This window comes from Scyliorhinus torazame, chromosome 15 (assembly GCF_047496885.1).
Source record: "Scyliorhinus torazame isolate Kashiwa2021f chromosome 15, sScyTor2.1, whole genome shotgun sequence".
NCBI lineage: Eukaryota > Metazoa > Chordata > Chondrichthyes > Carcharhiniformes > Scyliorhinidae > Scyliorhinus > Scyliorhinus torazame.
The window spans coordinates 190,509,660-190,531,780 of record NC_092721.1 but is presented as its reverse complement, the minus strand read 5'-3'; the positions used below and the strand labels follow the sequence as shown (position 1 = coordinate 190,531,780).

The 22,121-nt window shown below is 44.4% G+C and overlaps 2 protein-coding genes across 4 annotated transcripts in view; both read left to right on the top strand.

Moving 5' to 3' along the window:
- The first annotated feature begins 938 nt into the window (after positions 1-938).
- The window catches only part of dhrsx (dehydrogenase/reductase (SDR family) X-linked), a 326,269-nt gene continuing 305,086 nt past the window's right edge, over positions 939-22,121 (top strand). Inside the window, exon 1 of one of the 3 annotated variants that reach the window (XM_072477317.1) lies at positions 939-1,069. Coding sequence is in view for 2 of the 3 variants with exons in the window: in XM_072477319.1 (XP_072333420.1) it covers positions 955-1,069 (115 nt within the window). In the remaining variant the exon portion in view is untranslated. The remainder of the gene's footprint in view (positions 1,070-22,121) is intronic. The other 2 variants (XM_072477319.1, XM_072477320.1) reach the window with 2 other exon arrangements.
- LOC140392080 (E3 SUMO-protein ligase ZBED1-like) lies at positions 950-20,421 on the top strand. The gene is made up of 2 exons (XM_072477316.1): positions 950-1,069; positions 17,309-20,421. The coding sequence occupies exon 2, from the start codon at positions 17,361-17,363 to the stop codon at positions 19,350-19,352; it is 1,992 nt and encodes a 663-aa protein (XP_072333417.1). The 5' UTR covers positions 950-1,069; positions 17,309-17,360; the 3' UTR covers positions 19,353-20,421.

Sequence of the window (22,121 nt, the reverse complement as noted above, 5' to 3'; positions counted from 1 at the left end):
TTGGTACTGCTGCCTCATAGCGGCAGGAACCCGGATTCGATTCTGCCCTTGGGTGACTGTGTAAAGTTTTCACGCTCTTCCCGTGTCTGCTTGGGTTTCCTCTGGGTGCTCCGGTTTCATCCCGTGGGCAGCACGGTAGCATTGTGGATAGCACAATTGCTTCACAGCTCCAGGGTCCCAGGTTCGATTCCGGCTTGGGTCACTGTCTGTGCGGAGTCTGCACATCCTCCTCGTGTGTGCGTGTGTTTCCTCCGGGTGCTCCGGTTTCCTCCCACAGTCCAAAGATGTGCAGGTTAGGTGGATTGGCTATGATAAATTGCCCTTAGTGTCCAAAATTGCCCTTAGTGTTGGGTGGGGTTACTGGGTTATGGGGATAGGGTGGAGGTGTTGACCTTGGGTAGGATGCTCTTTCCAAGAGCCGGTGCAGACTCGATGGGCCGAATGGCCTCCTTCTGCACTGCAAATTCTATGATAATTTATGATCCCACAGTACAGAAATCTTCAGGTTAGATGGATTTGCCGTGCTAAATTACCCCTTAGCTGTGGGACTGGGTAGGGTGTTCTTTCAGAGGGTGCTGACCTGATGGGCCAAATGGCCTCCTTCAGCAGTGTTAGGACAAGCACACATATGCGCATGCACAAACATATTCACACACATGAACATACATACATATGTACATGCATAAACATGGTCAGAAACACATGCACACACACACACATGGACATAAACACATATGTACACACATAGACATAAACACATATGCAGGCACACAAACATGGACAGAAACACATATGCACGCACACAAACATGGACATAAACACATATGCACACACATAGGAACATGCACAGTGTTGAATGCAGCTGCTGCTCAGTGTGTTGAGCTGAGCTGAGGCAGCCGGAACCCCCGTTCGGGGACACTGTGTTTAGGTCTGGGGGAAGGGACGGTTTGTGCGATGCACCCTCGGCCAGCCGCTGTCATGTCGCCCGTCTCCTCCTTCCTCTGGACCTACGCCGTGGGTGTGAAGGTGCTGCTGTGCCAGCTGCTCGGCCGCAGCTTCTCGCTACCAGGTTAGAGGCGCCGCGCAGCACCGCGGCTCGGGTCTCACTCACAGACTCCCTGCGCTCAGCCCGATGAAGCCGAGTTCCCGGAGTCTGATCATCAGGGAACCTGCCGCCCGGCGCGGCGCGGGTTCAGTCCCACTGGCCACCTGTACTCCCAGTCACTTATACACCTCTATATAGCCCACTGACATCTGTACATCCCACTGACATCTATATAGCCCACTGACATCTGAATATCCCACTGACATCTGTACATCCCACTGCTATCTATATATCCCACTGACATCTGTACATCCCACTGAAACCTGTATATCCCACTGCCATCGATATATCCCACTGCTATCTGTACATCCCACTGCAATCTATATATCCCACTGCCATCTATATATCCCACTGACATCTGAATATCCCACTGACATCTATATAGCCCACTGACATCTGTACATCCCACTGAAACCTGTATATCCCACTGAAACCTGAATATCCCACTGCCATCTATATATCCCACTGCTATCTGTACATCCCACTGCAATCTATATATCCCACTGCCATCTATATATCCCACTGACATCTGTATATCCCACTGACATCTGAATATCCCACTGCCATCTATATATCCCACTGCCATCTATATATCCCACTGACATCTGAATATCCCACTGCAATCTATATATCCCACTGCTATCTGTACATCCCACTGAAACCTGTATATCCCACTGACATCTATATATCCCACTGACATCTGTACATCCCACTGCTATCTATATATCCCACTGACATCTGTACATCCCACTGAAACCTGTATATCCCACTGCCATCTATATATCCCACTGCCATCTATATATCCCACTGCCATCTGTACATCCCACTGAAACCTGTATATCCCACTGCCATCTATATATCCCACTGCAATCTATATATCCCACTGACATCTGTATATCCCACTGACATCTGTACATCCCACTGAAACCTGTATATCCCACTGCTATCTATATATCCCACTGACATCTATATATCCCACTGCCATCTGTACATCCCACTGACATCTGTATATCCCACTGACATCTGTACATCCCACTGATGTCTGTACATCCCACTGACATCTGTATATCCCACTGACATCTGCGTATCCCACTGAAATCTGCGTATCCCACTGACATCTGTACATCCCACTGATGTCTGTATATCCCACTGACATCTGTATATCCCACTGACATCTGTATATCCCACTGAAATCTGCGTATCCCACTGACATCTGTACATCCCACTGACATCTGCGTATCCCACTGAAATCTGCGTATCCCACTGACATCCGTACATCCCACTGAAATCTGCATATCCCACTGAAATCTGCGTATCCCACTGACATCTGTATATCCCACTGAAATCTTTATATCCCACTGACATCTGTATATCCCACTGACATCTGTATATCCCACTGACATCTGTACATCCCACTGAAATTTGCGTATTTCACTGACATCTGCGTATTCCACTGACATCTGTATATCCCACTGAAATCTATATATCCCACTGACATCTGTACATCCCACTGAAATCTGTATATCCCACTGACATCTGTATATCCCACTGACATCTGTATATCCCACTGAAATCTGTATCCCACTGACATCTGTATATCCCACTGACATCTGTATATCCCAGTGAAACCTGCATATCCCACTGAAAACTGTATATCCCACTGAAATCTGTATATCCCACTGAAACCTGCACATCCCACTGAAACCTGTATATCCCACTGAAATCTGTATATCCCACTGAAACATGTATATCCCACTGAAATCTGTATATCCCACTGACAGCTCTATATCCCACTGAAATCTATATATCCCACTGAAATCTGTATATCCTATCTAAATATCTACACCTATCCCATCTGCCATCGATATAAATATATATCTAGATATTCATTTATTTATCTCAATGTATCCCACTGAAACCTGTATATCCCATCTCTACATCTCTATATATTTATTTATCAACCTCCATCTGTACCATCTTTATAAATATACATCTAGATATTCATGTATCCATCTATTTCTATATATCCCGTATATTTTCATTCATTTATCCATATATATTTTGCATATATCTATCTATGTATTCATTTATCTATTTCTGTGTATCCCATCTATATAGTTCCAAATATTCATTATTCTGTATATTCATTGATCCATATATATCTCATCTCTATATCCTGGGTGCGATCTTCCCAAAAGGAACAAAGTTCCCGGCGAGTGGGTTTAGCCGCGTGCTTCCCGGCACTCGTAGTGCCGAAAAACACGTTGCTATTCAATGTGACTCGCTTGAATAAGGGGCCTAAACGGGAAACGCGCGACCAAGGCTGCATATAGCCTTGATTTTTACAACGGGGAGCTCCGGACGCTAGAACTTCCCAGTTTAGCGAGAGCGTCCCGATCTCCGAGGCCAAAAGAAATCCCCGAACTCCCACCAACCCGAACACAACATGGGAGGGAACACAATTCCCTTGGAGACCCCCAAAAGTGCCATTCCGTCTGGTCCCCGTTTGTGGCGTTCGCCCGAGGACCACAAGCCTCAGGCACCTTGGGAATCTGCACATTAGTGTAAGGCTTACTGCCTCGCTCTAATATGCAGATTTGCCAAAAACTGATCCCTCCCATTGTGGCCGGGATTCCCCTTGCAACGTATCGCGAGATTGCGTTGAATCTCGCGAGGCATTGCGAGCCGGGTAGATCCTGGGTGCAGGGTATCCTGGCCTGTCAATGGCCACGCTGTGCTGTGGCGAGCTGCTTTTCTGGCGCAGCATGACTGAAGATCGTGCCCCCTCTCTATATCTCTTATCTCTTTATATATTCCATTCCAGTATTGACCTGTGTTCCTGTTCTCTCCTCCTTTCTGTATCACAGATTCTTTATTTCTACATTCCTCTTTCTCTCCCTTGATCATGGGTGCCTCCGTAGACCCAAATCTCTTTCTCTCTCTTTCTCTCTCTTCCCTCTCTGTTTCATCGATTAATCTTTGAATCTCTATTTCCTTTGTGTCACAGGTTCATAAATCAATCTCTCTATCGTCAATCCATTTATCTATTGCTCTATGTATTTGATTCTATTTTTGGTTTGTTTTCATGCAGGCTCCACCAACACCCCACTCCTATCACAAAACCATCCAATTAACGTTGGGTGCGATTCTCCCCAAAACTTTGTAAGTTAATTTGTGGTGGGTTTTGCAGGGAGTTTCCCACCGGCTCTGCCGGCGAGTTCCCCAGCGCTATTCAATGACAGTTACTTTTTTCGGCCCTGGGAGTTTCTCACCAGTTTAGCCCACACTTAGAATTTTTTTTAGCACTGGGGAGCTGAACTCTGAGATCGGACCGCCATTTTGAAAGGGTGCCTCGATATGGGCTGGGATAGCACAGGGCTAAATCGCTGGCTTTGAAAGCAGACCAAGGCAGGCCAGCAGCACGGTTCAATTCCTGTACCAGCCTCCCCGAACAGGCGCCGGAATGTGGCGACTAGGGGTTTTTCACAGTAACTTCATTTGAAGCCTACTTGTGACAATAAGCGATTTTCATTTTTTTATTTCTCTAAGTGAGCTTGTGGGTCCCCCTAACCATGGGCATTGCCACTCCCCACACACATCGACACTACGCCACAGGCCCCAAGTGAGGACACCCCGCTATGGGGTCCCTGGCACTCGAGCACCCTTACACTGCCACACTGGCACTCGGGCAGTGCTCCTGCTGGCTTGGCAGGGCCATCCGGGCACCGTGGCTGTGCCAATGTACCCGCATTCCAGGGGGAGGGCCAGGGGCCATCCTGCACTTACCCTGACATCTAGGAGTCACTGGTGGCCCAGGAGAGCCCCCCGGGTGCCATTCCACCTGCTCTGCGTTTGTGTCGACCAGCACTGATTGGCGCCCAGCTGCAACCTCCCTGGGGAGGCCGGAGAATTGAAGGAGGCCAGTGGATCTTGGGCAGGTGGGTCGTAAGTACGTTTACGACTTACTTCCCCGAGCGTCATTCGATCTGCCCATTTGGGGCGGGGTTCCGACTTCGACCTCTCATGGGACTCCGGTGAGTCTCGCGGGATCTGGAGCCTGTCGGGAGGCTTGCTGTGGGCCCCTCCTGGGATGCTCTGGCTCCGTTGTGCTCTCACTTGAGTGCAACACGGCCGGAGAATCGTGCCCAATATCTCTTTCGCTGCATCACAGATACATCTGTCTATCAATATACATCTACTATTTCATTTTGTAGATCCATTTTTCGATCTCATCCTTTTTTGTTCCATTGTTGCCTTGTGCTCCTCTTCTGGATCAGATTGATCAGTTGGTCCTTATCACAGTTCAGCCCATCTATCGCTATATCTATCCCTCTGTTTCACAGATCCATCTATGTCTCTGTCTTTATACACGTGTTGAATTCCAGTGTTGTTTCTCCATCTGTATTACAGATTAATTTATCCAACAAAATATCAATAAATTTAGTTTCAGCGTTGACATGATTGAGAAAACCATACTAAAGGTAAGAAGCCATTAGTGGGAGTTATTTGTAGGTTGCCTAACACTAACTACACTGCAGGATGAAGTATACAGGAAGCCATAATGTGGGCTTGTAAAAACGTATTGCAATAATCTGGGTGACTGTAACCTACATATAGATTGGACAATCAAGTTGCCAAAGATAATCTGGAACATGAATTCAGGAAGTGTTTTCAGGACAATTTCTTTGAGCAGCATATAGAGCCAACCAGAGAACCGGCTATTCTCGACCTGCAAATGTGCAATGAGGCAGGATTAGTTAACAACCTCAGATTGAAATAACATGATTGAATTCCACATTCGGTTTGAGGGTGAGTTGACTCTTATATGCTCTCTGAAATGACCGAGCAAGCCACTCAGTTGTACCAAACGGCCACAAAGTCTAAAAAGAATAAAACTGGACAGACCATCCATTATGGACCTAGGAACCAGAAGCAACAATGGCACACCAAGCTCTGTCAACCCTGCAAAGTCCTTGTCATAGAATTTACAGTGCAGAAGGAGGCCATTCGGCCCATCGAGTCTGCACCGGCTCTTGGAAAGAGCACGCTACCCAAGGTCAACACCTCCACCCTATCCCCATAACCCAGTAACCCCGCCCAAAACTAAGGGCAATTTTGGACACTAAGGGCAATTTATCATAGCCAATCCACCTAACCTGCACAACTTTGGACTGTGGGAGGAAACCGGAGCACCCGGAGGAAACCCACGCACACACGGGGACGATGTGCAGACTCCGCACAGACAGTGACCCAAGCCGGAATTGAACCTGGGACCCTGGAGCTGTGAAGCAATTGTGCTATTCACAATGCTACCGTGCTGCCCCTAAGAGATGAGGAATTATGTAGTTTGGGAAGAATGTTGCCAGAAAAGGTGGTGATATGTGGAATTCAGGGTGAGAGGAGTAGCGTTCCATTATATAAGGTAAGGTTGGAAAGTCCAGTGAAGAGTGGTGAAGTTGCAGTAGGAGTAAAAGATAAACTATCTTGTCGAGGAATACAGTTTATCTTGGGTAATGATATGGCTGGATCGCAGGTGGGAGTGATGCCTACTATGGTTGATAAGCCAGTGGAAAATCAGTCAACTGAAGTGTTGAAGGATGAATATCCTGGGATTTTTCCGGATTGTGTAGTAACAAGGTCGCAAAGTCACAGGTTAAGACAAGAGGAGAAATTAAAGAGTGAAGATGAAGTTTAAGTGCAATTATCAGAAACGATTTTTGGTCAGATTGTTGAAAAAGAACAAGAACAGGTGGAGGATGAGGCGGATATTTTTAGTTCAGGAAAATTGGCGGAGTTACAACAGAAAGATGTAGAAATAAAACGGATATATCAGGAAGCATATACAGAAGAGGAATCTGAGAGTATACGAGAGTGTTATTACTGTAAAAATGATGTCTTGATGAGAAAATGGAGACCTGTACATATGCAGGCGGATGAAAAGTGGGCAGAAGTTCATCAAGTAAGGCCAGTGGGCCGACGAATGGCAGATGGAGTTTAATTTAGATAAATGTGAGGTGATGCATTTTGGCAGATCGAATCAGGCCAGGACCTACTCAGTTAATGGTATGGCGTTGGGGAGAGTTATAGAACAAAGAGATCTAGGAGTACAGGTTCATAGCTCCTTGAAGGTGGAGTCGCAGGTGGACAGGGTGGTGAAGAAGGCATTCGGCATGCTTGGTTTCATTGGTCAGAACATTGAATATAGGAGTTGGGACGTCTTGTTGAAGTTGTACAAGACATTGGTACGGCCACACTTGGAATACTGTGTGCAGTTCTGGTCACCCTATTATAGAAAGGATATTATTAAACTAGAAAGAGTGCAGAAAAGATTTACTAGGATGTTGCCGGGACTTGATGGTTTGAGTTATAAGGAGAGGCTGGATAGACTGGGACTTTTTTCCCTGGAGCGTAGGAGGCTTAGGGGTGATCTTATAGAGGTCTATAAAATAATGAGGGGCATAGATAAGGTAGATAGTCAACATCTTTTCCCAAAGGTAGGGGAGTCTAAAACTAGAGGGCATAGGTTTAAGGTGAGAGGGGAGAGATTCAGAAGGGCCCAGAGGGGCAATTTCTTCACTCAGAGGGTAGTGAGTGTCTGGAATGGGCTGCCAGAGGTAGTAGTAGAAGCGGGTACAATTGTGTCTTTCAAAAAGCATTTAGATGGTTACATGGGTAAGATGGGTATAGAGGGTTATGGGCCAAGTGCGGGCAACTGGGACTAGCTTAATGGTAAAAACTGGGCGGCATGGACTGGTTGGGCCGAAGGGCCTGTTTCCATGCTGTAAACTTCTATGATTCTATGATTCTAAGTAGTATTGCCGGTAGGGTATAGAAAGGAGGTGTTGCGAGTTTCACATGAGGTACCAGTGGGAGGTCATTTGGGAATAAGGAAAACTCAAGCTAAAATCCAGAAACATTTTTATTGGCCTGGACTACATAAAGATGTAGTTGAATTTTGTCAATCATGTCACACATGTCAAGTGATATGGAAACCTCAAGCAGTGATAAAACCAGAGTCCTTAATACCCATTCCAGCATTTGAGGAACCTTTTACAAGGGTCCTAATCGATTGTGTAGGACCGCTTCCTAAAACAAAAAGTGGGAATCAATATCTTTTGACTGTAATGGATGTGTCTACTAGGTTTCCAGTGGCCATTCCAGTACGTAATATTACAGCTAAGAGGATGGTGGAGGAGTTACTTAAATTCTTTACTAGATATGGACTACCCACAGAAATGCAATCGGATCAAGGATTGAATTTTACTTCAAAGTTATTCAAAGAAGTTATGGATAGCTTAGGAATAAAACAATTTAAATCAACTGCGTATCATCCAGAATCGCAGAGAGTGCTAGAAAGGTGGCATCAGACATTCAAGACAATGTTGAGGGCATATTGTCAAGATTATCTAGAGGATTGGGATAAAGGAATCCCATTTGTTTTGTTTGCATTAAGGATGCACCTAATGAGTCGACCAAATTTAGTCCTTTTGAACTAATTTTTGGTCATGAGGTAAGAGGACCACTTAAATTGATTAAGGAAAAATTGGTGGGTGAGAAATCGGAAATGACACTGTTGGATTACGTGTCAAATTTTAGGGAACGATTAAATAGAGCAGGTGAATTGGCTAGACAACATTTGAAAGTTTCACAAAATGTGATGAAATGGGTCGCGGACAAGAAATCCAAAGTTCGTAGTTTTGCCAGTGGGGATAAAGTTTTAGTGTTGTTGCCAGTGGGAGGGGAGCCTTTAAAAGCTAGGTTTTGTAGACCGTATCAGATTGAAAGGAAATTAAGTGAGGTGAATTGTGTGGTAAAAACACCAGATAGAAGGAAGACTCACCGAGTGTGTCATGTGAATATGCTTAAAAGGTACTTTGAAAGGGAAGGAGAGAAAAAGGAGGTTTTAATGATTCTAACTCAAAGTGACGAACCAAATCCAGATGACTGTGAATTTGACATACCTCAAATTAAATTGGAAAATGTGGATGTTCTTAAAAATTGGGATGAATTGTTAAGTTACCTTCCAGAGGAAAAACAAACTGACCTGAAAGAGTTATTGATATCACATGGGCAAGTTGTAGAGATAAATTAGGAAGTACTAAAATGGCTATACATGATGTAGATGTGGGAAATGCTGTTCCTATCAAACAACATCCATACAGACTTAATCCGTTAAAATTGACACAGGTTAACAGAGAGATTGAGAGTATGCTGATGAATGGCATGATTGAAGTGGGTTGCAGCCAATGGAGCTCATCCATAGTGATGGTACCTAAACCAGACGGTACCCAACGGTTGAGTATGGACTATAGAACGATGAATGCAGTTACAAGAACGGACTCTTATCCTGTCCCACCATTAAAGGATTGCATTGAGAAAGTGGGACAATCTGCTTTTATTTCCAACTTCCAGACATGGAAAGAACATTTAAACCATCGTATGGAGTTCTTCGATCGACTTCAGGTGGCGGGTTTGGTGATGAACCTAGCCGAAAGTGAATTTGGAGAAGCCCGAATCACTTTCTGTGCGGAGTTTCCGTTACCCTCGACGAAGGGAGATAATGCGATTTCTTAGCATGAGTGGATTTGATCGAACATTTGTGCAAAAGATTTGTGGCGTGATTACTCCACTGATGGAATTGCTAAAGAAACATAAAAAAATTCAGTGGGCAGCGGATTTACAACAGGCATTTGACTGCCTGAAAGCTGTGATCACCAATGCTCCTGTATTGGAGAATGGCAAGGGACTCTGTGGTCAGATTGAACTAAAGTATCTGATTCTAAAGAGAAATGCCGAGGCGTAGAGGAATGGATGGATCGTGCAGAGACTTTCTTGTTCAAAGAGACTATCAATCGAGAAGGATTTTGGTTGGAGGAAGAAGAGCAAAGAAAAATGGACTATATTATTATGCCTGTTTGCGTGTGTTTTTTTTGTGAAACAATAAAGTATTTTTACTGTGTGCATTTCTTAGTCGATGGTGCAAAGGTGAAAAATGAAACCATCTTGAAGTTGATGGGTTTTTTTTTTTCTTGGGGGGAGGTGTCATGTGAGAGTGCCTTTAAGAACTGGATGTTTAAGCAATGTATCTTTAAGAAAACAGTGATGTCATAGAGAGGGTGGAGCTCAGGTCAGTTCAGCCATTTCGCAGTTTGGTTTTGCAGTTTGAAAAGTGCCTGGCTGGTATTGCTGAGAGCAGCTAAAAAGTGCCTGGCTGGTTTGCTGAGAGCAGTTTAAAAGTAAAAAGCCAGGTTTGAGAAAGCAGCTTGGGTGTGTCTGTGTGTTTCCATAGAGTTTGCAGGAAGAAAGCAAGGTGCTGGAGCTGCAGTCAACCAAGCTAATATATCTCTGCCATTCTACAGAAAATATATATATCCTTTAACCTGATGTGATGCTGTTTAAAGGTGTTAAGTCTCTTGGAAGTTTGAAGGAACATTTTAAGGAGTTATTTACTGATGCAATATTTTCTGAGTTATCTTTGAAGTAAGGGGTGTTAGAAGATCCAATGTTTATTTAAGAGGTTAAGTTGAGTTCATGGAATAAACAGTGTTTTGTGTTTACAAACCCACGTGTCCATAATTGTAAGCCCACACCTAGGGAAAAAGCCGTGTGCTAGAAAAAGCAACAAATACATAAAAGGGTGAGGTTGGTTGAACTCCATGATACATTTTAGGGTTCTGAAAATGCTTCGCCCATAACAAGGGGGAAGTAACATTTGTATCACACAAGTGCAAGGCAATGACCATCTCCGACAAAAGAAAATCTAAATATCTCCCCTTGATCCTCGATCCTCAATGCATTACCATTGCAGAATCCCCCACTATCAGCATTTTTAGGCTTAATATTGACAAGTAACTGAACTTTGCCAACCATAAAAATACTTTTTAATGAGAAGAGCCGGCCAGAGGGGCGGCACGGTAGCACATTGGTTATCACTGTTGCTTCACAGCTCCAGGGACCTGGGTTCGATTCCCGGCTTGGGTCACTGTCTGTGCGGAGTCTGCACGTCCTCCCCGTGTCTGTGTGGGTTTCCTCCAGGTGCTCCGGTTTCCTCCCATAAATCCCAAAGACGTGCTTGTTTGGTGAATTGGACATTTTGAATTCTTCTTCTGTACCCGAACAGGCGCCGGAGTGTGGCGACTAGGGGATTTTCACAGTAGCTTAATTATAAGCCTACTTGTGACACTAATAAAGATTGTTAGACTGGGAATTCTGCAGAGTACCCCAGCTCCTGACTCACCAAAGCCTGTCCACCATTTACAAGGCACAAGTCAGGAGTGTGATGGAATTCATTCCCCTTGCCTGGATGAGTACAGCCCTAACAACACTCAAGAAGCTTGACAGCATCCAGAACAAAGCAGCTCATTTCATTGGCATCCCATCCACCACCTTCAACATTCACTCCCTCCAACACTGCGCATAGTGGCAGCAGTGTGTTCCATCTACAAGATGATCTGCAAAACCTCACCAAGGCGCCTTCCAAATCCGTAACCTCTGCCACTTGCAAATTCCCTTCCAAGCCACACACTATCCTGACTTGGAAATATATCAGTCTTTACTTCATTGTCGTTCGATCAGAATCCTGGAACACCCTCCCTCACAGCACTGTGGGTGTACCTACACCACGTGGACTGCAGCGGTTCAAGAAGGCAGCTCAGCACCACCTCAAGGCCTATTAGGGATGTGCAGTAAATGCTGGCATAGCCAGCGAAAAGAAGCCCACGTCCCTTGAAGAATAAAAAAAAACAAGGCAGCACGGTTTGAAATCATATCGTTAATGTGCACATTGGTGTGCACTGAATGGGAGTACTGTTGTTCTGCCACTTAAACATGAAATCAGCAATTAATTGTGATAATTTTAAATTTGCTACTGCCACGTTGAACAATAGTTGCTTGTTCATCACAGTACTGAAGGAGCTAAATCGACGTCTGAGCAAGGTGATTGAGCTAATGGAAATATTGAAAGCACTACTTTTTTCCACAGGTGCTATGTACAGGAGTTTAGTCTTTCAGTTTTGATTGTGTTGGCGGGGGAGGGGGAGCTGATGGTGAAAAAAAAAGGGTAAATACATTCGAGGACGTAGAGGCGGAGGATTCGATTGTGGAACCTAATCGTTGGCATAGTCCAGTTGGGTTGAATGGCCTATTTTTCTGCTGCATATTCTCACGAAAATCCATGATTAGATTAATATATCTATGGGAGAGGCTTGTTTGACCAAATAGCCTTTCACCTCTTCAGACTTGTTCTTATTTGCTGCACTGTGGTGTGACGGAACCAACTGCCAATCCCTCTGGAAAAAAGGACCATTGTCGACTCTGCTGCTGCTGCTGGACTTCTTACCTGTTGCAAGAATGGCTTCGAGAACCTTGCAAGAAAGGTTCACGATGTGTTCGGCTAACTGAGAATACTTTGAGTGGTTAGAAATGAGTTTCTTCTGTGGTGAATGTGGACCTGCATCGGACCTTGCTCAGTTTTTCTCTTTATGGTCTTCAGCACACTCGTCCCTCACTATGGCACTGATTCATTTTGTTCCTCAGAGTTCTGTACCTGCGACGACCAGAGCGTGAAGGCTTCTTTGCACTGCGCTTTACTTGAATCAGAAACAACTCTCGACAATAGATTTTTATTTTATATTGATTGATTGTGCCTTTTTGAACCCTCACACTTGGGTGAAGCTTTACTGATTACAGATCTCGCCATGGGCGAGACAGCGCTGTGAACAATTTGAGACACTGAATTAAGAAGCTCTACACTGTATTTGGTTAAGTGTCTCTATTTTTCTATAATGTATATCTACTCGTCTATAAATAATTTTAAAATCCCCTCTGGATGTTTGTACTCGTCTACAATCCTTTACTTTTCTATTGCTTTTGCTTTAGGTGTTTCATTCTAAATTCCTTTGTCCATATTTACAATTGTAACACTCTATAGACACTTGGTGCACCATAATCCCACCCTTCTAATAATGCAATTCAATTCAGATTCATATCTCCCAACTCTTCGTATTCTACAACCACCTCTTGTTCTCTGCCTCACAAATTACTGTAAGGTTTTCTATTTAGCTATAGTTATTCAAAGCATATGTTGAGATAAGGACAGAATGAAGGACTTTGAAAAATAAGGATTGACTTTCCTCCCCATGTCACAGAGGTCTGCAGCACAGAAAAGGCCCTTCGGCCCAGCGCGCCTGGTCCTCTTATCCCATGACAGCGAATCACACTTCAACTCTCTATTACTCTTGATCTTGACTCCTTGTGTGGATCACCATGGGAGCTCGGCTAGTATTAAATAAACTTTGAGATGTAATTCCCTCTGGTAGCGCTCTGATTAATGTAGCTCTGTAAAATTGCTTCTTGTTGTTGTAACATAGTTGTTTATTGTAAGCTGATTAAAGACTGTTAAAGTAGTGCACAAAATAATTTTGCATGATGAATTAATATGCTACAGTGGATGCTAACCCCTCTTCCCACCAATGGAACGGAATACATTGTGGTATAGTGCAATGAGATTTATGCATGGCTCCTTTTTTAACAGGGAAGTTTTATAAATGAGACTGTCTAGTGAGCTTCGTGATGACAAGACACCCGTTTCTGTATTGCTCCCAATGATCCCTTTCGTGAAAAGGGCCTTGTTAATTGCATTAATACTGCGGTGCTGTACAATCTTAGAGTTTATGCATTTGTCCTTCCTTTTAATATTTTGTGCAGACCAATGACAATAAGCCGATTTTGTGTGTTATTCAAGGTTCAGGAGAGTAAAAATCTATGACTAATCTGATGTTAAATGGCGTGTGGACTGTTAAAATTGAAATGACAAATTACATTTCTGGTCCATCAATTTTCTAAGTGCGTTAAGCAGAAACATCAAGATTTATTGAAGGGATTGCAGAGCAAGAAAGTCGTAACTCTGAAAAAGAAAATGCTCAGTCTACCTCATGGAAATTTGTAGCATCAGAGAAACATTTTTAATGCTCACCATGAATTTCCGATGAACATTTCTTTTTAACTTCTTTATTCCAAGGTAACTAAAGTAACTAAATATAAAGTAACTAAAAGGCCAAAGGAATGTTGGCCTTCCCATTTAGAGCATTGGAATACAAGGAGTTAAAAGTCATGCTTCAGTTAGTTAGAATACATCTGGCATACTGCAAGTGCCTCACTTTAGGAAGTCTATGGAGGATGTGCAGCATAGATTTATAAGAATGAGTGGAGTCCAAGGGTTAAGCTGCAAGGACGGATGGCACAGATTAAGGTTGTATTCCCTGGAATTCAGAAGATTAAAAAGCGATTTGATTATTTTTCAAAATATGAAGGGGCACTGATGAGTTTTAAAAAAAAATTATTTTTAGAGTATCCAATTTTTTTTCCCAATTAAGTGGCAATTTAGTGTGGCCAAATTCACCGATCCTGCACATCATTTTGGGTTGTGGAGGTGAGACCCACGCAGACACGGGGAGAATGCGCAAACTCCACACAACCAATGACCCGGGGCCGGGATCGAACCTGGTTCCTCGGCGCCGTGAGGCAGCAGTGCTAACCACTGCTCCACCGTGCTGCCCAGGAACTGATAAGTTAGCGAAAAACTAGTTCCACTGATTGGAGAATCTAGGTAGATCGTCTGAACATTAGAGTCAGTCTTTTTAGGGATGAAGTTGGAACTCTACTGCATGCAAAGTTTGTAACAGTTTGATACCAGTTTGTAACGCTCTTCCACAAATGGTAGTTGACTCGAGATCAATTGTTAGTCTGAAATTGGTAGAAAGAGATATGGAGCAAAGGCCAGGTACATGGAGTTGGGTCAGCCATGATGTTATGGACTGGCGGCGGAACGATCTTGAGGTATAATAATAATACCTTAATTGTCACAAGTAGTCTTACATTGACACTACAATGAAGTTACCGTGAAAAGCCCTGAGTTGTCACATTCCGGCGCCTGTTTGGGTACACGGAGGGAGAATTCAGAATGTCCAAAGTGCAACGTAGTCTCCTTCTGTGCCTATGCTCTCTCATTTCCTGCCTTATCTCCTGCATTTGATGAGTTGTACTAGATTATCATTTGACAGGTGCCATCTGTCCTCTTGCTGCTTGCCCATTTGGCTGACCTTCATGTCTCAATTAGGGCAGTGAATATTGATGGGCTAATTTCATATGGAATTTATCACAACCAAGCCTAATTTTGTCCTAACTGGATGTTTGTAGACTTGCTGTTTCCAACAGAGGTCACCAAATTATATTGAGGACAAAGAACTTGGCTGAAGTGCTTCCCCTCCCCAGTTAACCTCGGGGAATTTGATGGAACCCCTCCCTACACCCTTAGTGCGATCACCTAAGATCTCATACTGAGAATCTGTATGACTGAGCTATCAGGGGAGTAACCCGAAGAACTTGAAAATTGTTTCGTTTGTTTCTGTTTTTTGCCTCTGAGAAAACTACTTGCAAGGAGTATGGATCCCTGATAGATGGTGTGAAAGAGCAGAACTAATGGCGGCTGAGATAGTGTCATTGTTCCAGAATCTTTTAACAGTCTTGTTTTTTTTCCCCACCCATGTGGTGATCCATTTTTCCTGGACGGTCAGACCCAGCAGTATCCTCCAACCTCTACCCCAGATTGTCATCAGAACTGGTTGCTTCAAAACACAAATGAGTAAAAGGATAATAGAAACTTATTCTGTAATAGTTATTGGATATATGAACAGAGAAACACCCTGTCTAACATGCTGAAAGGCTGAGATAGATAATCATAGAATCCCTACAGTGCAGAAGGAGGCCACTCGGCCCATCGAGCCTCCACCGACCCTTGGAAAGAACAACCTACCTAGGCCCAAGTTCACACCCTATCCCCGTAACCTAGTAACCATACCTAACCCTTTGGACACTAAGGGCAATTTAGCATGGCCAATCCACCTACCTGCACATCTTTGGATTGTGGGAGGGAACCAGAGCACCCAGAGGAAACCCACACACACACAGGGAAAAAGTGCAAACTCCACACAGTCACCCGAAGACGGATTAAACCTGGGTCCCTGCCGCCGTGAGACAGCAGTGCTAACCATTGTGCCGCCGTGCCTCCCAGATGTTGAGTACATTCTATAAACACCAGCACAGTGTGATTGGACCAAGTGACCTGTTTCTGTGATGTATAGTCTATATATAATTCTACATAAATTATTATAATTATTATGGGGCGACTGTCATTAACTACGACTTTCTGTTTGTTTTTCTGGTTGTTGAAACAGCATGTTTAGCAAGCTGATACATGTAAAGGTGGTTTCATTAATGCCGCATTTTGGATTACTGGGCTGCAATCCTCACTGCCACTGTAGAAATTACCTTGTTCACATTGCTGGCTGTAGTAATACAAGCGGAGCTGCAGTTAAATGACTGCATGATTTGAAGTTGGGATTTGCAGCTCTTTCACGTGTCCGTGCTTCCTTGTTCAGTTTCTGGTGACAATGTTTGTACCAGTCGAAGTACAAGAACTTCACTCGGCTGCACACATTGGTTGTGAGTGAGCTCGCTCACCCTGCTCGAATTGTCTCAGAAACTGCTTCATTGCAAAGCAAATCTACTGATTATTGAGGTGCAGGCCAGTAACATTTTTTATTCTGTCTAGGTTGTCACTTTCGTTTTGAGCCAATGTGTTCGTATCGGACACTAACCCTTCTCTCACGTCAGAGTGGCTGTTGTTCTTGTGTGAGCTCAGACCAAAAACATCAGCAGGCTATTTAACCGCAATCAGTCTTTCCACGCAGGGGTTAAGACTTTGAAAAGAAGCAATAATTCATCTTGAGTAGTTGTTGGGACGGAAAGGAATTAATTTCGCTTTTTAAATGCAAAGGCTTTGAGCGTGGAGATCTTCCATGACAGCCTTGGCATCTTGCTGCTGGCACGAATAATAGCTACCAGTGTGTAAACAATATGCAACCCTGTCCATATGTTAAACATTTCAGGTTTTGCATTGTACGCCTGTCTTAATGCATCAGCCCGGCATGCTTGTTCGGCAAATCCGGTTTGCTTGTCAAAGCATCAGCTCTCGAGCCATCCTTTCCAGTTGCCCTACCTTCGTGTTTTGCAGCTTTGCCGTTTCTTTTTACTTGAGAATTGATCAGGTAGGTTACTACTGTGCAACCGCAGGCTGCGAGTCTTTGAGATGATGTGCACTTTTAAAAAAAAATGAATGTCATATTATCTCTTTTTGGTTGGCAGGTTGGCATTAAATGGATAAAGGATCTGTGTGCAGAATTGCGACGGAAGAGCCATGGAGCACAAGACTCCGGAAGGTTCTACCTCTGACCTAAAGCTGGTCTGTCACCCAAGAGCAAAAAGTAAAGTTTGGAAGTACTTTGGGTTTGATACCGATGCTGAAGGATGCATACTGCAGTGGAAGAAGATCTACTGCCGTGTTTGCAGGGCTCAAATTGCCTACTCGGGAAACACCTCCAACCTCGCCTACCACCTTGAGAAGAATCATCCCAGTGAATTCCACCAAGTTGTCAAGAGCAATGCTGAGCAAGCTCGGGAACCGTTCACTTCCAACTTTTTGAAATCCGAGTCTGAAGCTACATACCTGAGCAACCAAGACGCAATCTTCAAGACTTGCTACAGCCAGGACAGCAAACGGCACCAAGAATTGACATCTATGGTTACCAACTTCATCTGCGAAGGGCTGTATCCTGTTGCTGTGGTGGAGGAGCAAACTTTCAAAAAACTACTTAAAATGGCGGACCCAAGGTATGAGCTCCCCAACAGGAAATATTTCTCGACCAAAGCCATCCCAGAGATGTACCATATTACCCGGACTGCCGTGGAGAAGGATTTGGCGGCGGCAGCCTGGTGTGGTGTGACAGCCGAACTGTGGACCGCACAGGGTCGGAACCGATGCTACATGTCTTTGACTGCCCACTTCCTGGGCGGTAAGGGCGGCGGCGCCAACACCCTAAAGTTTGCTTCCAAGTGTCTCGCCACGTTCGAAGTGGCGGATGAGTATACCACAGAGAACTTGGCTCACGCGCTTGTCGAGTCCTTCAGAGAATGGGGAATCAGCAAAAATGTGTTGGGCGCCACGACCAGCAGTGGCAATGAAAACGTGGTGAATGCCTGCTCCCTTCTGAATCTCCCTGTCCACATGCCATGCTTCGGACACACAATCAACCTGGGGATAAACCGAGCGCTCCAACTGCCGAAACTCTGCACCCTTCTTCTGAAGTGCAACAAACTGGTTGAGTACTTTAAAGTGACGCCGCGGGCAGCTTACATGTTGAGGGAGAAGCAGAAACAACAGTATTTGTTACAGCACCAACTGGTCAGTGACTGTAGCACTTGGGGCACCACCCAATTTATGCTACAGCGGCTGAGGGAGCAACAGACAGCGATTGCTGCTGTGCTCTTTGAGGACAGCATGAATTATCACTTGATGCCAGAAGCCAGTGAATGGAGCACCATAGACGGGTTGGTGGAGTTGCTTCAGCCATTTCAGCAGGCCACCGAGATGATGGGCAGATCAAAGTACCCAATCATTAGTCTGGTCAAACCTCTCCTACATGTCCTGTTGAACTCGACGCTGAAAGTTGACGATTCAGACTCTCACATGCTCAGCGCTGTGAAGGAGACCATTGCCAAAGAGTTGTCCGAAATGTACCGGTTTTCCCCAGAGCTGGAGCTCTTCCTCCACTCTGCGACGTTTCTCGACCCAAGATACAAGAAAGTCCCGTTCCTTTCAGCCGCGCAGCAAAAGCAGGTGGAGAACAAAATCCTGGAGGAAGCCACTGCTCTCTTGGAGAAGGGGAATGAGGGCTTTGCGAGAGCAGAGGGGGGCTTTGCCCTTGAGGAGCCACCGCTGAAAAAGCGTGCAGTGTCAGTGCAGCCGTACAGCACTGGGAGCATTAACTTCATGCTGGCAGAGATCTTTGGGCAGGCGGGCAGCAGTGACGAGGGCCAGGATGGATGGCATGCCCAGGTTGTGGAAGAACTGAATAACTTCAAATCGCAGAAGGTGCTGGAACTGGGCGAAGATCCGCTCATCTGGTGGTCTGACCGGGTGGCTTTATTTCCCACCTTGAGCAAACTGCTGCAAAAGTACTGGTGCATTCCTGCCACCAGCATTCCCTCCCAGCGCCTGTTCAGCGCAGCAGGGAATCTGGTGAACGCCAAGCGCAACCAGCTGGCCCCGGCTGAGGTTGATCGGCTCCTGTTCCTGTACGAGAACACAAGGGTGGAACGGGAGGTGGCTGTGGATGATGAGTACGAGTGAGAACGGGGACTAACAGGAAAATATTGAGGCATAAATGACCACATTCAGTGGTGAAAAAAAAAAAGAACAGATGGGTAATCCAAATTACGATTTGCTATCGATTTGAAATGAAAGAATTTTGATTTTGTTTTGTTGAACTGGCTGTCTGAATCAGACAGGTTATACTTTGCTCTTGCAGCAGGTTGCGAAACTGCGGCTGTGAATTTAAGATTTATGGGACAATATGTAAACATTAAAATACAATAATAAATGACCAGCTGTAAAGGTTCAAAAGGAATTTTATTTAAGAAGCTGCTAGAATCGATTACCTCCCCCCACCACCACCACCGGACCAGAACACGTCAGAAGATTAGTATCCATTCTATACCAGAATGGAGATGCAATAATCTTTTTATTTTTAGTTGCTGCAGTAAAGGTAAATTGAGCAATATCCTATGATTTCCTGAACTGTGCTCCCATACAAGTTTTTATGGCCAAACTAGTGTTAAAAGATAACTTCTTGGAGAAAGCAAGGATATAATCTGGGCGGGCTGCAAAGAATGCTCAGTACTTGAAACGTTACATGCTGGCACTGGACTGGGAAAGGGGGCAAGAAATGTTCGCTCGTTTGAAACTTTAAGGAGGTGACTCCATGAAGGATTGTATAAAATAAACTTTAAACAAGCTCTGTTGTTCCTGTGCTTGTCATTTAAGGGGTGTACAAATTTAAATCTATGTCTTGTGATGTCTTGCCATTGTGATTTGATGCAACAATGCTTATTGTCTCCTCTCTACTGTGTGTGGTTCACAGCGCAGTTGTTTAGCAGCTACTGCTGTCTCACAGCATGTAAACCACATTTCCAATTGTGCAAAATAACTAGGGTATTGTATTAAAGCTCAGTTACTATTTGGAGCCACTGGATTTATGTGACCTGCTCCTGTACTTTTTCTCTGGCTGGGGGAAGGGAGGATTTTACGCACATTACTAAATTGTGTTCATATCGGCACTGAAACACCAGTGTAATCTTGATGTACAGTCTCATTTCTACTCTTCATTGGCTCTTAATATTAAAAAAATTCAAAACTTAAAGCTCAGCCTTTTTCTAAAGTTTTGCTCTGTTTGACTGCAGCTATACAATGTCTCAACAACAAACCTGATTAATGGACCTTTAATGTAAGATGCGTTATGTCATATTCGGGTTCCCCTTTGCGTTTGGTATTGACCCATGAAAGCTGTAATGGAACTGATGTATTTTTGTACATCACACACACATCTCAGCCAACAAGATGGCACTGGTTGCGCTGCAGCGTACCCACCCCCCACTACTCCCCCCGGTCATGGCAGAAGCCCCCCGGCGGTGGCACAACTGTCAGCAAACTATAGCGATGTTGGGCACTTTCTGGACACCCTCTCTCTCCCTCAGCAGCCGCCACACCAGTTTCACGATATTTAAAAGCACAAGTGAACTATGCCGTCGGGAACTTGGCCCATCGGAGACAGAGAATCCCGGAGGCCCCGGAGAATACCGGGTAGGGCTCGCTAATGATATGCAAACGGTATCTATTGTACGTGTGTTCCAGAACGCATTGACGCCACTGTCATTGTGATGGGGAATTGCGATTTGGCGATTCTCAGCCCAATTGCCTTTCCCGATTTCGATGTCGCCAAACGGAGAATCCCGCCCATTAATTTTGTACATAAGTAGAAGTGCTAGATAGCTATCCTTGGTTCTAATTTTCTTTGATCTTAGAAGTAAAAGGACAGTTTGCAGCACAACTGTTTACAACCTGATATCTCGTCTCTATCTGGGACTTTTGGAAGATTCAGAGTCTACTCTGGTAAACTCAGAGAATGCGGCACTGCTGTCTCACAGCGCCAGGGACCAGCGTTCAATTCCGACCTTGGATCACTGTGTGGAGTTTGTATGTTCTCCGCATGTCTGTGTGGGTTTCCTCCGGGTGCTCCAGTTTCCTCCCACAGTCTAAAGATGTACAGGTAGGTGGATTGACCATGATAAATTGCCCCTTAGTTTCCAGGGATGTGCAGGTTAGGTTTTGGGGTTACAGGGATAGGGCAGGGTGGAGGGGTGAGTAGACCTAGTTAGGGTGCTCTTTCAAAGGGTCGGTGCAGACTCGATGGGCCGAAAGGCCTCCTTCTGCACTGTAGGGATTCTATGGATTGTCTTCAAACATAAATACCTTGCGCCATCTTCTTAGTAAAAATTTAAGCCTTTATTTGATCTTTAACAATCAGAATGATGGAGGCTTCCTGTCAAGCAGACAGCAGAATAGGTCCCTTCCTTTACCCTAAATTTAAAGCTCCAGTCCTAAAATGTAATCTTATAAACCTCATAATTATAACAATTTGCACATTTGCTTGTGTTGTGAGATGGGATTATTTTTCAAACCTCAATTTGCTTATGATGTTAGTTCGTTGAGTATTTTTTAAAAATACACAAATTATACAGCATTGGGAACAGAATATCTGATGTAAGTATTCATCTGAACTTGAGTTATTTTAGATCCAGCAGTTAATGGTGAAAATGTCTGGACTTTGAACCATTTGAAATGGTGCAGTTTATTGATTGTGCTATGCAGAAGCTTAAGACGCTGCCTGAAAGTGGAATTAGTGGGCAGATTCTAGGTTTGTTGTTGGCTTTATTGCTTTGCAAATGGTAAAATTAGCAAAAAAGATTTGCATTCATATAGCGCCTTTCGGGAAGTCAGAACATCTCAAAGCAGTTTACAACCAATTCAGTACTTTATGAAGTGTAGTCACTGTTATAAAGT

Coding starts and splice junctions, on each gene's coding strand:
- LOC140392080 (XM_072477316.1), top strand. CDS start 17,361: ATGGAGCACAAGACTCCGGAAGGTTCTACCTCTGACCTAAAGCTGGTC.